General features: G+C 38.6%; 1 protein-coding gene across 1 annotated transcript in view; it reads right to left on the bottom strand.

Annotated features, from left to right (window-relative positions):
* The window catches only part of LOC148521683 (uncharacterized), a 56,850-nt gene extending 43,361 nt beyond the window's left edge, over positions 1–13,489 (bottom strand). Inside the window, exons 1-3 of the mRNA XM_088474878.1 lie at positions 13,406–13,489; positions 11,292–11,445; positions 10,090–10,480 (exon numbers count right to left, since the gene is read on the bottom strand). Coding sequence (XP_088331004.1) covers positions 10,090–10,480; positions 11,292–11,445; positions 13,406–13,489 — 629 coding nt within the window. The remainder of the gene's footprint in view (positions 1–10,089; positions 10,481–11,291; positions 11,446–13,405) is intronic.
* Between the last annotated feature and the right edge of the window lie 3,513 nt (positions 13,490–17,002).

Genomic DNA, 17,002 nt, shown 5'->3' with positions numbered 1-17,002 from the left:
CCGTGTCTCATGTGATTGACCCAATTTAACAGGAAACTGACATTTTCTTAGCAGCTTAACTGTCCATTTATACATGCTCGGAATCAGTAAAGAGCTAGCTTTAACGTATATATATATATATATATATCCAAAAATCAGATTTAAATGTTCACTTTGTGAGATGGCTGGATATGGTTTTATTCATAGTTTGTTGTGAAAATTAGGTTAAGTTATTAGGGCCTAGTCAACGGTATACAACTGTATAAATCTAGCACAATATAAGATTTTTGTAACATATTTTGGCCAAAATATGGAAACTAATAACAGAACATCAATAGCACAGGTTCATATCTTGCAAGGCCAATTCTGAGATATTTGCTCTCTAAAACACAAAAGTGCTGTATAAATCCTGTAAATTCACTCTTCAATCAAAATATGACATGAATGTTTAATCCAAAAACTATGATTATTAAAAAAAAAATTATGTTTAATGTTTAAACTAGGGATGTGCAGACTCGGTTTTACTCGGATTTACTCGGTTCTTATTGCCACTTTACCGCAAATTCGGATTTATTATATTGGCTATCCAAAACACATGATAGGCGATAGCCAATAAAATGCCGTTTAAAGATCCGAGAAAATCCGAGTAAAACCGAACTCACTCACCCCTAGTTTAAACTTGTATTAAATGTTTACTTGAGAACAAGGTAAAATAATATTAATTATGAAATATAATGAAATATAAACCATAGCATGTAAGGCATATATTAAATAAAAACATTCATAAAACATGATTTAAAAATAGGATATTGATGTTTTCCACTAATATTTTTGGTTGTTTATAAAGCAAAAATGATCATAATAGTTTAAATTCTGCAATCATAAAAGAATGCAATAGCATAACATTTTCTCACAAGCTATTTAACATAATGGTTTGGAAGCACGTGTTTTTTGTATGTGGAATAATCTCTGCATAAAGTCAGAAGTAAACAGACTTGCTTGTTGCATATCATGTTTCCCTTCAATCTCTAAGCTCAGCAGGTTCAGTAATTGGGCATCTGAAAAGTTCCTATATTTCTATTTCCAGCTGGTAATACACAAAAGGCAGGAAGTTATCTCATTAATGGGGCACCGGCTTTATGCAAATTATACCACTAAGAAGCTTCTTTTCATACGTTTTCATAAATGACCTAATAAAGTTGGGATAAATGGCCATATTCATGGTCCCTTTGTTGTATTTTTAGCACAAGACTCTTTCTGTTACTGAAAATATGACTAAATGCTCCTTGTTCCAAAGGGGTGTTTATGAAATCGGAACACTTAAACCTTTTATTCCTTCAGTTAATTTTATTGCAGAAAATTAACATAATTAGTTACAGAGAATTTATGACACAAGTGGAGAGTCTTGTACAAAAGAGAGAGGGTGATATCTGTGGAAGGTGTTAGATCAAAAATGTTCAAAGTTCTGCAGACAAGTTCGTTTTATTTGTTCAGTGCCTTAAGACTTTTTTTTTTTAACCATGAAATTTATATAATGAGATGCAGGCTACAGATGACATTAGCAATGCACTGTGAGAAAGAGGTCAGTCTCCTCTGAAAGATAGTCACTGTTCTTGCCCGTCATTAATTTACAGCTTCAAAGCACTGAGCATATGATAGTCTGCTATGTTAAGCAAGATCTAGTTATCTTTAAATAACCATTTTTTTCCAGTTATTAGGATTCAAAGATTTCTAAACTTCTGACTAGGAGCAAAATTAAAGAACTCACTGGAAAAAAAAAAAAGCTACAGCAAGATTAGAAACCCGAAGATTGTTTTAAAAATTAAATTTGCTCTTTTTCACATAGTACAAGCTGGTTTGTAATTAAGATTTAGGAAAGAGGCTAGTTGTGTGCAGAGTTTCCAATGCAACAATTTTCCAAGGAATGCTGTCTCTGAACTAATCTGTTTTTAGAAAAGAAAATGTAAAGCTAATAATTCTTGGAAACTGGTAAATATCTTTCAAAAGCATGTCAAATGTACACAGGGATCTGATCTAGGGTAAGCTAGTAAGCTGAGCTGTTGGGTATGTATCTCGATAGACGATAGAGTGCAGTGGTGTTTGCTAAACACTAGGAAGCGCTGAGATGCACTGGAGTGTAGATCTAAAATAATATGATGTACACTGCCTTTTCCTGTTCACTTGTTTAAAGTCTCATAATCTAGGGTTACACAGCAGGGGATCAGTTTGCCTTCCTTCTGCCTTGAATCCCTCATGCACTGAAAACCAAAAATCTTTTCTGAGGATCCGAAATCAATTGGTTCTATAGGAAGAACCCTGGCCTAAGACGTACCTGAGAATGTGTATCACATAGCATAGGCAATGTTTCAATTTCTGTAATACATATGGCTTATTTTACTGGACTATGGATTTTTGATGTACATAAAGAGGTGGATTTTATAAATAAAGAAAGCTGCACTACTAAACATATGTACAGTATTTTTCCCTAAGTTGTTCCCTTCCATTAGCTGACTGCTGCCACAGCAGTATTTTTGAGGGCTTCTGGGAGGGTGTCTGTGCAATTGGCAGGACCAAACACAAGTCACAATCCAAAGGTTGCGGCTTTTCATTGGTGTTACTGATCAGACAACAAAATTAGTTTGCCAGTTGTATTTTACAGAACCAGAAGGGCTCCAGTTGGGGTAATATTATTTAATTAGGTGATAGTTCAGCTTTCATGGGAACATGATCTTATAATATTTTTTACAGCATTTAGCATTGGAAAAACTGAATATTTGTCCCAATGTTTTGTTACAAACTGATGGTAGTGAGGACAGTTATTTTTGAGGGGGACCACAAAGTTTCAGTTTAGAGCTGAGTAGAAGAACATGTAACGATATATTGTTCTATTCTTCCTACTTTGGGTCCACTATAGAGTCTTGGTAGTAGACAAATGCAGCAGCCATGATTCAAAACAGGTGTAGACAAGAGGAGCAGATAAACAGGGGGTGATAGAAAATATTTAAGCCGAGGTTCAGAAAAGAGCACAAATTAACACAGACAAGGGAGGTCAAATAATAGATGAGATGTGAATAGAGATAACCCCAATAGTCTTTAAAATGTCAATGAAGCATCAAGTATCTTCTTGAACACTGAGTTACAGTATTTGTTTTGTTGGTTTATCCAATCAGTAATACTGCTCATTATCAGCAAACCCAACAGTTTGTTAATCCAGATATGACTCTCTTTAGATCTTTTCCTGCTCTTGACCACTGAAGGCCATTATTTATTCTTGGACACTGCCCCTAGCAATTGATAGCAAATGCTGCATAATTATATTGTCATAGACTTTTTCATTCATAAGTAAAGTATCCCAGCTATGTACTAATAATTTTCTGAGAATCTGCCACTTTATATGATTGTCAGTTATCAGAGTTGGATGGAGGCTGTGAGAGAAAGATCATAAGTTCCCTCTCCTGTGAGAATTCCTCAATAGGCGTAAACCAGTTAAAGTAACTAAAGCATAGGCATAAACCAGTTAAAGCAAATAGGCATAAACCAGTTAAAGCAAATAGGCATAAACCAGTTAAAGCATGCTACGTCTTCAACGCATTTCGTCTCTAATGCTCACCACTCTGGCTGGACGTCATCAGGAGAAACTCCTGCTGAAGTCCAGCCAGATTGGTGGGCATAAGAAAATAAACATGTTAAGGGCGTAGTACTGCAACCAGCAGCTCTCTGCAAACTCATTAATGGGGTACCGGCTTTATGCTAGTTATACCACTAATAAAATAAATAATGGTACTGGTTAAGCGCTGCAACCTTAAATATATGTTATAATGCTATATAATGTCCATTATAAAGTTCCCTTTGTAAACACTTCCTGTGTTTTTCAGGTGGCAGCCTCTTTATTCTCCAGGGAGACCAGTTGTTATGATGTCTCAATAGTAGTAGATTGCTAAGAAAAGATGAGAAAACAGGCGCTCTCTAGAGTAATAAATAATTGGAAGGATTTGTATAAATGGTAAGTAATATGCGTACCGCAATTAATTCAAAGGAGCACTCATCACTTTATCTGGTCACTAAGTTCCTCACTCCACAATAATACAAGGATGTACCTGACATCTTCTAATGGTACCCTTGTGTTTTTCACTGATATAACAGTTCTGCCCATTCAGTGTGTGTCAGATATGTGGATACAAAATAATATTTCCAATGGTATCAACTTCCTTTAGGCATTTTATTTTTAACACACACACATCCTTAAAAAATATATCAAAAGGAAAAACAGAGAGCTGCCGTAGCAGTACTACGCCCTCAACGCGTTTCGTCTCTTATGCCCACAAATCTGGCTGGACTTCATCAGGAGAAAGTCCAGCCAGATTTGTGGGCATAAGAGATGAAACACGTTGAGGGCGTAATACTGCATCCATCAGCTCTCCGCAAACTTTCCAATTCAATGTAAGACTTTTGTTTTTTCTTTTGATGTATTTTTTAATGGTGTATATGTGGTAAAAATAAAAGGTTGATATGTTGTGAGGGTGACAATACTATTCATAAGACAGTGATGTTCTTTGATTAATTTAGGAAAATTAGGACATCATTCATATAAGCAATGACAAACCAGTCAAGGATGTCTTTGAATACATCTTTTACAAAATGCTGACATGCAGCAGGTGCACTGCACGATATAAAAGGCATGACTGTTTTGAAAATGGCCACAAAGAATTTTTAAACAATGTATTTTATTCATCCCTTTTTCTAGCCCTGTCAAAGCTGTAAGTGAAGAGACCACAAAGGTCAACCTTAGGGGAAAAAGGGGTACTGGTTTTTTATTTAGACTTTATTAACATTTCAGTAAAAGGCAATGGCACAAAAAACAGTCCAACTGTTGCAGGAGGAATAAAGAGTCTGGGAAATAACCATTTTAAAATGTAATATAGGGCAGGAATATAGCTGCTTCTGGAATGGCTGCACATAAAAGGATAAGAAGGACAAGGTAAAAGGGCAATAAGAAATTTAGTGGTGTGGAAGGACCTCTCTTAGGGGCTGATTCTGAGATGGGAGTAAAGCAAGAGAAAGCAAGTAACTTTGCATCTGGACAAACCAGTGGCAGATACAGTACTAGTATTAAAGGTAACAGTATTGAAGGGAGCAAAGTATAATCGCAATACTTCCACGTTTCAGTACACATTTAGGCAATATTGACAGTAGACAGGTGTCAGGCCAAAAGTGTGGTAAGGTCAGTTATAAAGGTCTGATACACAGTGCGGGCATGCAAACAGGAAAAGATGAAGTAGAAGAATGGTCAGTAGCTGAGCAGAGGTCTGGTACACTGAGTGGGTAAAAATTAACGGGTATCCAGATGGTAGATAGACAGTAACTAGATAGACAGCCAATACATGGACACCAGAAGGTAGACAGTGAATAGGTCAACAGGGATTTAGGTCAACAGGGTTAAAAGGTCAACAGGTACATGGTCAACAGGATAAATAGTTTAACAGGGTTAAAAGGTTGACATGCAAATGGTCGACACAGAAAAGGTCAACATGGTTTTTCATGATTTTTAATGATTTGTAGGGTTAGGATTAGGGTAAGGTTTAGGACTAGGCACCTGCCAGATGGTTAAGGGTAGGCTGTGGAAGCAAACGGTTAGGGTTAGGCACTAAGGAGAAGATTTGGGCTAGTCACCAGAGGGAAGATTAGGATTAAGCACTAGTGGGAGGGTTAGGATTAAAAAAAAAAACACATTGACTTTTTTTGTGTCGACCATTTGCATGCCGAACTTTTGTTCCTGTCGACCATTCTCTTTCTACCTTTTGGTGTCTATCTATTGATTGTCTATCTAGTTACCGTGTATCTATCAAACCACACCTGAATTAGCCAGAAGAAGCAGAAGTGTGGTCTGGAGCTTTGCAAGGTTCTACTACACAATGCAAGTAATCACTACAGGAAGTGGCCAAAAAGAGTAACCAAAACAAATAAGTACACAGGGAGACTTTCCAAGGAGCGAGATTCAGCAACTAATAACTAGCACACTAAAAAACCATCTATAAAGATTTGCTAGGTCTGGATTTCTGTTATACTACACAAGGATGGGGGCCAAAATTTAAAAGTGTTACTTGCTCTGTACACTCCACAGGAAGTTCATCTTACCAGTAGTATTGCACTGCAGGATTATCTGATTGGTTGTTATGTGCAACTTCTCCATTTTATCTCTTTCGAAGATTTGGTACATCTCCCCTAATTTAAAAAGTTACCCAATTGGAATTGTTTAGATAACATAACATTCTGCCACTGCTAACAGAAGCACATTGATCTGCTTCTAGATTTATTATTCTGCAAAGATTACCACATATATCTAGAACTTCATACTGCTGTAGAATGCTGTTGTCCACACCTAAGTACATTTTCCAATATAATTTGTGTTGTGCCCTTTCTCATCTGATCTCACACTCCCCCTCCAACAATTGTTACGCGGCTGTGGCTATAACAGAATACAGTACATTTATCTGGTTCTTTTTCTCCTATGAAACACCACCTCTCCCACAATTAACATGCCCTCCATACCAATGCAGTAAGTGCAAGAAGCCACCATTTATTATCCCAAACTAGAGCCAGACCACTTGCATGTTCTCTGTGGCTACTCATCCTGACATTAATTCAATGGTAGATACAGTAGCAAAAGTTCTCACCCCTACCCAATAATGTGACAGCTATGTCTAAAACTACTAATTTGTTGTGTGAGGTCTTTAATGGATTGAAATATTTTGGCAGGAACCAATGTTTAAAAGTGTCACACAACCTGAATAAGTCTACTAACATAAAGTTTTGTCCCCAAACACCTGAATATGATCTTGATAGTGTAATGGGGATGAACTGACATGGTCAATATCCTATATTCAATTGCTTGGAATGAGCGATTGTAAAGTTCACTCGCACTCATCCACAGAATTATGAAGTTCCTTGTGGCTGTTACCACTAAGTGAATTGTTCCTTAACTCTCAGAATTGTTCTTGAGCAGCACAGAAATTGTGAAATGGATATGCAATCAAGATCATAGAAAATGAAAATGTAAAAAAATACAAAGATTTTCTTTATTTATTGCAGAAAATGTATTTATGGAAATGTTTTCAACTGGTAAAATCGATTACAAATTATGTTGACTCAATGATGATACATTTTGATGATTAAACGTTCATTGATAACTTTAGTCCACCCTTGAAATGAAAAACCCTTATATAATAGACAATAGGGGGGAATTAAATTAGCCACGGTACTTTACCAGCACTTATCGGGGGCATGGCCTAATCACAGAAGGCGTGGCCATACCCTTCTTAGGAAAAAAACTATTTGTCATGGCGCTGTTGTGCTGAGGAGGGAGGGTGGTTGCTGTGAGCCCCTCAGCCAGGGACAAATCCAGTAGGGGCGCGATCAGTGTGATCACTTACCCCCACCCCCACACAGGCTGAGAAGAGGGACTGCTGCTGCACAGCGGCAGCAGTCTGCCTAGTCCCACTGCAGCCCAGCTAGGCAGCTGCTTATCATGCATTTCTTTTCAGGAGCTCAGCAGGCTTTGAAAAAAAGACCCAATAACTATCTGTAAGATGCAACATATTAATATTTCAGCTAAAAAATAGCGAGTAGTACAATAAATGCCTTTTTCAGTATATCAAGATCAAATATCTATTTGCTTACATAGACTATTCCAACCTTCCTGGTAATGTATGTACAATGTATAGCCATCACGGTGGACAATGACATCCAAATAGAGTTATGGAATTCTTATACAATGTTTATTTTCCGCCAGTTAGACCAGTGACGGTAATATTTTTCCATTATAGAATTAGACATATTTTCTACATAGCAGTTATAGAAAACTTTGACATTCTACAACCTATAGACACTAATGTGCTTTGTGACAGAGCAAGTGGGTTTGAGGTCGTTTGATGTAATTTTGTTTTGTCCTAATAACAAATAACATAGTATAATGAAAATGGGCATTTACAGAAATGACAATTAATAGATTAGTTGTCTACTAATAGTCTACCAGAAATAATTTTGATATTTACTGTATATACAGATGTGTCTTTAAACACCTGTGCTCTAGGAGAGCCAATTAGCCCCTCTTGGCACACCAGGGTCCTTGCTTGGCAAGCGTCCTTTTTTCAAAACTTGCTATAAGATAACTATAAGAAATTACATAGCTGCATTTTCTATTGTTTTTATGTCTTCATACAACAATGTTATATTGCCTGTTTTGGAATTTGCAACATTTTAGTTGTCCATTTTATGTATTAATAATAAATACATTAAACCTTTTATTTAAAGCACTGTCACAGTTTGTGACAATTTTCAAATATCATCCTCATTTACTTTAAATAGGAAGAACATTTAGATTTTCAAATCATATTATATAGGATCAAAAGAGCCAGGTGTCAGGACTTGAACTGCTGGTTGCTGACCCCTTTAGTATATTTACAAGGAAATCAGTAGCTGTAGGCTGAATGGGCTTTCTATAAGCTTTGTATTCAAGCTCTGGAATTTCCGACACGCAAATTACTTAATATTCAGAAATATAAAGAGTGGATTGCCTTCCAGGCTCAATACCACCATACATATTACATTGTAGAAGACCCACTGTTCAGATCACCTAAAGTGACTTTTTTCTTTTTAAATGTTTTATTGAGATTTTCAATATAAAATGAGAATATAAACAAAATACAGAGGTCTGATATGATGAATACATACAGTATATTGATCGATCATATTAACTTGATGACAGTATTTTATATTAAAATGGTTCCATTATAGAGCTAGAGCGCTGTAGAAGAACAAGAAATTAATTGAGGACCTGTGCAAAGGTGCACTTAGGTACCAATTATAAACAAGTCATATCGAGTTAAGACGAACAAAGGATTAGACGTACAAGACGACAAACATAAGTAAGAGAGGGTTGGGGAATTTGGCAAGGAACTGTAACCTTTCAGAAACCAGGGTTTCAAACAAAATCAGGAGTTAACTCAAATATGTGACTCAGGATTCTGCAAGGAGTTTGCGGGGTAAAAACAATTCTGTAGTTTCAAATAATTTGAAGATTTGCTCCTGGATGGCAAGTTCAAGATATATATAGCCCCTATTTCTTATAGAATGCAATAATGCCTTTTTCAATATTAAGCAATGCGGTGCATCTGTCAAGATAAAACAATTGAAGCATTTTTTGTTTCAGTTCATTCAAAGATGGGGATGAACTAGATACCCAGTGTATTATTATTATTTTTTTCGAGACGGTGACCAACACAGTAAGTATGGGTGTCACTGATTTTTTTAGGAGGCCTAAGTCTAATTTCACAAAATTTGCATAGAGGCAAGCCAAAGGGTCAGGTGTAAGTGTGAGGGAAAAAATATTGTTGATGACAAGAAGAACCTTAGTCCTGAATCTTTTAATCTTACCACAGTCCCAGAAGCATTGGAAAAATGTAGCATGAGAGTGGTGACATTTAAGGCAGTATCCTAGCTCAGACGGAACCACATGTTTGCGTTGAGCAGGCAACAGGTATGCCCTTTGCAGTTCGTGAACATGAACCTCTTGTAGGTGTGCCGAGTGAAGGGCTTTCATAGTTGGGTCATAGTGGGGTAGTAAAACCTCAGAAGTAGCTATATTGGGTATGTCTTGTTGCCAACTAGAAGTTAGTTTTTCCCAATGAGGTTTGGATATAACTGACATCAATTCAGAGTAGATAAATCTTATTTTGTAAGATAATTTATCACAAAATTTTAACACAGATAGAATGTGGTCAGGTTTTGTGGAAGTAGAAATTGAAGACTTAATTGTGGAGATATAGTGGTGGGCCCGTAGATACATGTAGAGATGATGATGTGGGAGAGAGAATTTGTCATGGAGTGAGGAGAATTGAAAAATGTTGCCTCCTGGGTCAAAGACTTTGGAAGCAGAGTCTAGTCCCTTATCTCTCCAGAGTAAGAAATTGGTGTTGATAGTGAGGGGACAAAAGAGGGGTTACCCCATAGGGGGACACAGGGTGACACTAATGGATTTCTGTTACATTTTTTTTTTGTATTAAGCGTTAACAATAAATGATATGTGTCATTAAAAATTATGTGGTTTCTCACCTTGAGAGGGATGCTTGAGGGTTTAGAATGAAGTAAGGGGCAAATAATGACTTATCCAATGATACTTCAGTATAGGATTGTTTATTGAGATGCCAATCAGCAATATACCTGAAAAAGGTGGAAAGTGAGTAAGAGGAGAAATCCTGGACTATAAGACCTCCAGATTTGGTACCAAAGAGAGCGAATTTCAGATCAACATTTCCAATCTTAATACCTCTGATGATTTCATAGGAATAGAGGGCAATGGCCACAGGTTCCAGGCCTATGGCAAAGAGGAGAGGGGAGAGCGGGCAGCCTTGCTGAGTTCCTTTACAAATAGTGAAAGGAGGGGAAAGAAAGCCATTACATGATACTTGAGTCTGAGGTGATGAGTACAGCATTTTTAGGGAATCTATAAAAAAAATCTGGAAAACCATAACTAGTCAAAGTCTTAAATAAATGTTGCCAAGATATGAGATCGAAGGCTTTCTCAGCATCAAGGGATAAAATTAGACTAATAAGTGAGTTTGCCTGAGGTGAGATTGCAGATATTGCTCATATGAAGCACCGCACATTTACTACTGAATGTCGGCCTAAGATAAAGCTTGTTTGGTTGGGGTGGTGATGTGAGGTAAAATTAATTTTAGCCGGTCAGCTAATATTTTTGCTAGGAGTTTTTAATCGAGATTGAGGAGGGATATGGGTCGACAGGAGCCAGGTAATTCTAGATCTTTTCCTGGTTTAGGGAGTAATTTCAATGTAGCTGAATTAAAGTGTGGTTGTAACGATTTGGTGGAAAGCATAGAGTTAAAAACTGAAACTAAAGTGTCACCCAGCCTGGGTAGAAGTATTTTAGAGAACTCTCCACTGAAACCATCTGGTCCAAGAGCTTTGGCTGGTTTCAGGCGTTGGATGGCTTTATGAACTTAATTTAAATTGATTGGGGCCATAAGGGCTTGGGACATTTTAGAGGAAAGGGTAGGGTAGGTTGTCCCAGAAAGATGTAGAAGAGGTAGAGGATGTATTAATGGGAGTAGTTCCAGAGGTGGCATCAAAGGGCTACGGGGGATGTGAATATAGAGTTTTGAAAAAGGCAGGCATGACCTCTGTTATTTCAGTGTTAGATGAGGTAAGAGAACCTGTTTGGGTTTTAAAAGGGTGCACTACCATAGTAGTACAGGTCCCATTAACTAGATTTGAGAGTAGGCGCCCAGTTTTATTACCGAATTTATGAAAATGGTATTGAACTGAGAAAAGATACCGATTGCCCATGGTTTGTATTAATTCTTCAAAATGCATCTTAGCAGTAGTGTATAATTGCTTGGTGCGGGGTGAAGGTGAGGTTTTATCTTGCTGAAATGCTTCAGATAAGGAGGTCTGGAGAGACAAGTAGAGAGTGGAGTATTTTTTGTTGGTAGAAGAGACATAGGATATAACTTCCCCCGGATAACAGCTTTGGCTGCTTGCCAGAAAAGGATTGGGCCCGACTCCAAATGATGAAGATTATTGTTTTTATATTCTTACCATGCAGACTCAAATCTATTCTGGAATTTTAGAGATTGTGCAAGATGTGTGGGAAATTTCCAAAGTCTGATTGACCCAGGCTCATCAGGAAAGTATATAGATGCAGTAATTAAAGCATGGTCTGATAAGGAAATCGTCTCTATACTGGTATGAGAGATTTTTGGAAAAATTGAATGTGAGAATAGGAGAAAATCAATTTGTGAGAGAGTCCCTTTAGTGACCAGGAGACAGGTGTATTCTCTATCCGTGGGGTGGAGTGCTCTCCATATATCGACTAAATTTAGTTTTTTTTATACCAGGGGGATGCCTAGTTTGGGGAGAGGAGGACTTTGGGAATTGTGATTTGATCTTTCTAAATATTTTGAGGAAATTAAGTTTAAATCCCCAGACAACAGGAGGGGATCATTATTGAAAGGTGATAATGTGGTTAGTAATTTCTAGAAAAAAGATTTGGAGTAGACGTTAGGGGCGTACACATTGCAAAGAACAAACCTATGACCATGAACCTTAATGGTACTCACCACAAAGCAGCCCTCTGGATCAGGGATGGTAGATAACACCAGTGCCTGTAGGTGTCTCTTAGCCAGAATAGCCACCCCACGTGCCTTGGAATTGGAATGGGCCAAGGCCAATACGGACCAGCCAAGCATGTTTAATTTTGCAACTTCCGCTGGGATGAGGTGAGTTTCTTGGAGAAGAGTTTTTTTGTTTGGATAGATATATAAGGATTTTTTTTCTTTTTATCGGTGAGTTAAAGCTGCCCACGTTCCAGGAACCTACAGTTATGTCAAGCATCTGATTTGGGGTAATAGAGGTTGAAAAACCTTTTGGTTAGAAAAGTCCAGCACCTGCCAAAGACAAAAGGAGCAGGAGGGGGAAGAAAGATAGGAAAGGGGAGACAAAGTACATGGAGAGATAAATTGCAAAATGTTCTGAGGAAATAGATATACAAAAATGTATTAATGCATAAATATTCATGGAACATTGTACTTCCAGATTCAGTATTACATAAAAGGTGAATGGTGAACTTTAAATATAAATATCCGCTTCTGAAGAATCAACCATGATTGGGAGATTGGTCAGCTATGTCTGTTGAGATGGAATGAGAGAGTTCTCAGAGATATTGAGAGATATCTTTCAGGGTGGTAAAATCTTTAAATGATTTGCCATCATATATGCGTAGTCTGGCTGGATACAGGAGGCCACATTTTTGCCCTTCTGAAATTAGACTTGAACAGATTTGAGAGAAGGCTTTGCAGGCCCTTGTCAGCTCTAAAGAATAGTCCTGGAAAATATACAGCCTATGATCCTCCCACATGATAGATTTAATCCTGCGTGATGCAGACCTGAATGCGACTTTATGGAGGTAGTTGAGGGATCTGAACAGGGTTTTGACTGTGTAGTAATCGGACCAATTCTATGGACCCTCTCTATTACCAAATCATGACACTCTGCTTCTATGCCCAAAATGGTAGGTAGGGTATTGCAGACAAAGTGGGTGAGTGCAGGTCCCTTCACAGATTCAGGGAGCCCCAACAATCTGCCATTGTTTCTACGGGACCTGTTCTCCAGATCGTTGACTTTGCTCCAGAGTTGGTAATTATCTTTGTAAAGGTCATTCATTGAGTGTTTTAACTGATATTTCATGTAATGCTGCCCGTAACTGTTGCTCTGTGTCAGTAACTCTCTAAGTAAGGCTGCCTAACTGAGCGGTAATGTCAGCAACAACTTGTGTAAGTAGTGGAGCCATTGTAGTCTTAATGGCTTCCACAATGTCCCGATAAGTTGCTGGAGCATCTAGGGTGCGGCATACCTGAGAAGGGAAGAAGCCATTCACCACTGCTCCTGATTTTTTAGGAGCCTGGGATTCTGCAGCAGAGTCGGAGACCGGCGCCATGTTGGGTGAGGTGCAGCGTTTCTCCTGTCTGGGTGTTTGCATTGTCAGTTCTCATTTATGCCACAGGGATCTACTGTATATTAAGTCACAAGTGATAGTGATTGGGCTAAATTGTAGACACGCAGTATGCTCAACTGATTGGCTTAACTCCACATGCATACCAATGTAAAAATGAAAGTCTAATCTACCGATGACATGAGCTAAAGTAATAGAAGAGTGCAACTGCATCAGACTCTAAATAAATACATTTCTACTGCTATGATGCTCTTAAAGGAAGGATTATATGTCTTGTTAAACTGATCAAACTTTACTTAGTTACTCTATATTGAATTTATGACACCTCAAAAAATTTAATTAAAAATTTCAGCAAATGTCAGTTAGGTATCCACAGATCACATTTAGCGGTCAATCCTATAAGCCATGTACAAAAATCTGCGATTCCAAGGCGAGATCAAGCTGCGAGGGGTGTGAGTTGTCCCCTTGTGTTGGAAATGATATGTGTGCAAGTGTTGATACTTTAGAGTCATATAGGCACACACCAACTGATAACTCAAATGATGAACAGCTCAGTTACTTAACCAGTGGTGTTGTTTTATTGATAGATAACAGGTACAGCCGTACTCACTACCCCTTGCTAGATGCAGGAGATGCAACTGAATTTGTCCACAATGCATGTTCGAGACTCATAATAGTAAGTAACACCCACAAAATGGTTTTCTTGCATGGGTTTGCACAGTTGTCACCCAGAACGCTCATTTACATTCAGCTGAGAAACCACTGAGATGCAGGGTTGTCTTAACAGCAGTGTGGGCTCTGGGCAAAGCAATGCACTGGGGCCCCTACCCACCCATTCCCTGGAAAAAATGTAAATGTAAATGGTCATATATGCTGCCCAGAACAATGATATGACACATACCATATAGTACACAAGAGAGTCTGCTGCCCTTATTGGGAATCAGTATGAATGACCGCCGGAAAACCATCGCCGCTGGGTCCCTCATTATCAATGTGGAAGATGAAGTCTACCTGAGCAGTGTCCTATCCCCCTGGGCCCCACTCCCAATATCTCTCCCCCTTTCCCCAAAAGCAGTATCATAAACACCCTGAGCCCCTGCTCCCCATGTGTTTCTGCCTTCTGCCCTCCCCCCAATAGCAGTGTCCTCAGCCCTGAGCTCCTACACACCCTTGTCTCTGCCTCCCCCATAACAGGTCATCAGCCCCCACATATATCTGCCTCCTCCTCCTCCCATAGCAGTATCATCAGCTCCCTGAGTCCCTACTTCTCATGTCTTTGTCTCACCCTCCCATATCAGTGGCATCAGCCCTAACTCACCCTATGTATCTGCCTCCCCCTCCCCATAGCAGTATCATCAGCTCCCTGAGCCCCTATTCCCCATGTATTTGTTTGCCCTTCCCATAGTAGTGCCACCAGCCCCCACTCCCCAAATGTATCTTCCTCCCCTACTCCTGCTCTTACCTTTATCCTGTGTGCTGGAACCGTGTCTGTCAGCAGCTCCGCAGGTGTTGTCTGGCAACTCCCATGCACTCTGCAGTAGCTCGTGTCAGGCTCACAGGCAGAAAGTGAAAGTGAAACTAAAAACACTTCCTGCCTGTGTGAGTGCCCTGCTGCTGCAGCCGCCTGATCTCTCCTGCTGCCTTGGCCCCTTGGAGCTTCGGGCCCTTGGGCAACTGCCCAACAAGCCCAATGGAAGAGACGGCCCTGCTGAGATGTGCACGAACAAGAATTGTGCGTATATTCGAAACGATGCATGTGCCGTCCGCGACACGTGCACACAATGCCAGTTGCTTGTGACTGAGATTCAGTCCCACTCAAAGGCTTTTCAGAAAACTCTATCCCACACTGTAAGAATGGTTAATCTGAATATATAGACAGTAATCCATCAACATTTTTCCATATATTTAAATATCCAATGGTTGACGTATTGACCAATAAGCTTTCATGTGTACGTATTACATTTCGAGAAGAAACTGCTTTTGCAGAGAAACTGTTTATTTTAAGATAGTAGGGAACAGTGGCGGCTCCAAAGGTGGGGCTGCAGTGCAGTCCAAATTTCAATTAGGGGAGCCACAGCAACTTCCCTGCTAAATGCTGCCAAACCTCACCGGCTTGGACTCAGTGGCAGTTGGTGTAGCTCCCCTATTTGAATTTTGGACTGCACTGCAGTCCCACCTCTGAAGCCACCGCTGGTAGGGAATATCTTAGAAAATATCCTAAAATTTCAGATCATCAGCCTTTTACCATTACACTCTTCCATTTTTAAGAGAGCAGCAAGATTGTCAGAAGCAAAGGGTATTGCAAACAGATGACTACGGATCTCTGTCCACAGACGCAAATTAAAACAGCGCATGTGCAGATGCAAACGTATGCATTTTTTTGTTTGTCCATCCTTTTCTGAGTCTGATGGAGCTTGGCCGGAACTGTCTGTCCTTGACATCAGGTGTTTTTTTGGTGGTGAAGAAAAAAGAATGAATCCGAACAGAAATAAAATATAATATTTTCATATATTATTGACCAACATATATGGTGTGTATGAACCCAATCAGGGTTATGTCACTAAGGTTGGTGGTGCTCCCTAGAGCCAAAATGTGATCATGTTCAAAAAAAGAGAAAAAGAAGGCTCTTTTACTAGGGCACTCTTATCTGTATTATTGTTTAATTAAAATATAACTTTTATTAAAGTTTGTTAAAATATTTTTCTCTAGAAGATATGAAAGAAAAAGGGAAAAGAGGGGGATACAATATTTTATATATGAGTCTTTAGACCAGTATATAATGTGATTTTTAAATAGGTGTACGTCTCATCCAATATCACCAATAATCAAAGTTTTGAGGCGTCATCCCTGATTGGCAGCTTTGTTCAGATATATTTATACAAAGTAATCACAAAAATAAGCTGAGAGGCAAATATTTATATACGTATATTAGAGAGTATTTATTCTCTTTAAGTCTCTCTTTTTGAACCTAGGTACATAAATTGATATAAAATGTAGGTTCATATAATGTGATCTACGTTGGTATTGAGGGATCACTAATAAGATACCTTTGGGCTGAAAACACTTAATTGTAATGCTAATAGATAACTAGGTTCAGGCGTATGTGATGGTATAAATTATAGGTCATATAAGGCACAACATCATTATGCAGGTAAAATAATAAGACCATGCACCTATAATGTGGTGTGCTCACAGTTATACAGTGATAAAGCCTGAACCCCTTATTGATCTTAAGTGCTACTAACTGAAGTCAGGTCTCCAGAATTTTGTCCTAGTTACATATATTCACATGAGATATTATATCAAATTAGTTCAGAGGTATCGTTGTGGTGTACAATCATGTGTCAATTGACTACAGAGACACCACTAGGATATTGTATCAGTGTACCCTCTAAAATGATGTATACTCACAGCCCATATGTATAAATACCACACTATTCACATAGATGTCTCAAAATTCTATTGGTTAGAGTATCAAAGCTGATGTCGCAGTGAGAA

This window comes from Taudactylus pleione, unplaced genomic scaffold (assembly GCF_031769625.1).
Source record: "Taudactylus pleione unplaced genomic scaffold, aTauple2 ptg000156l, whole genome shotgun sequence".
Lineage (NCBI taxonomy): Eukaryota > Metazoa > Chordata > Amphibia > Anura > Myobatrachidae > Taudactylus > Taudactylus pleione.
This window is presented reverse-complemented; position numbering and strand designations above follow the sequence as displayed.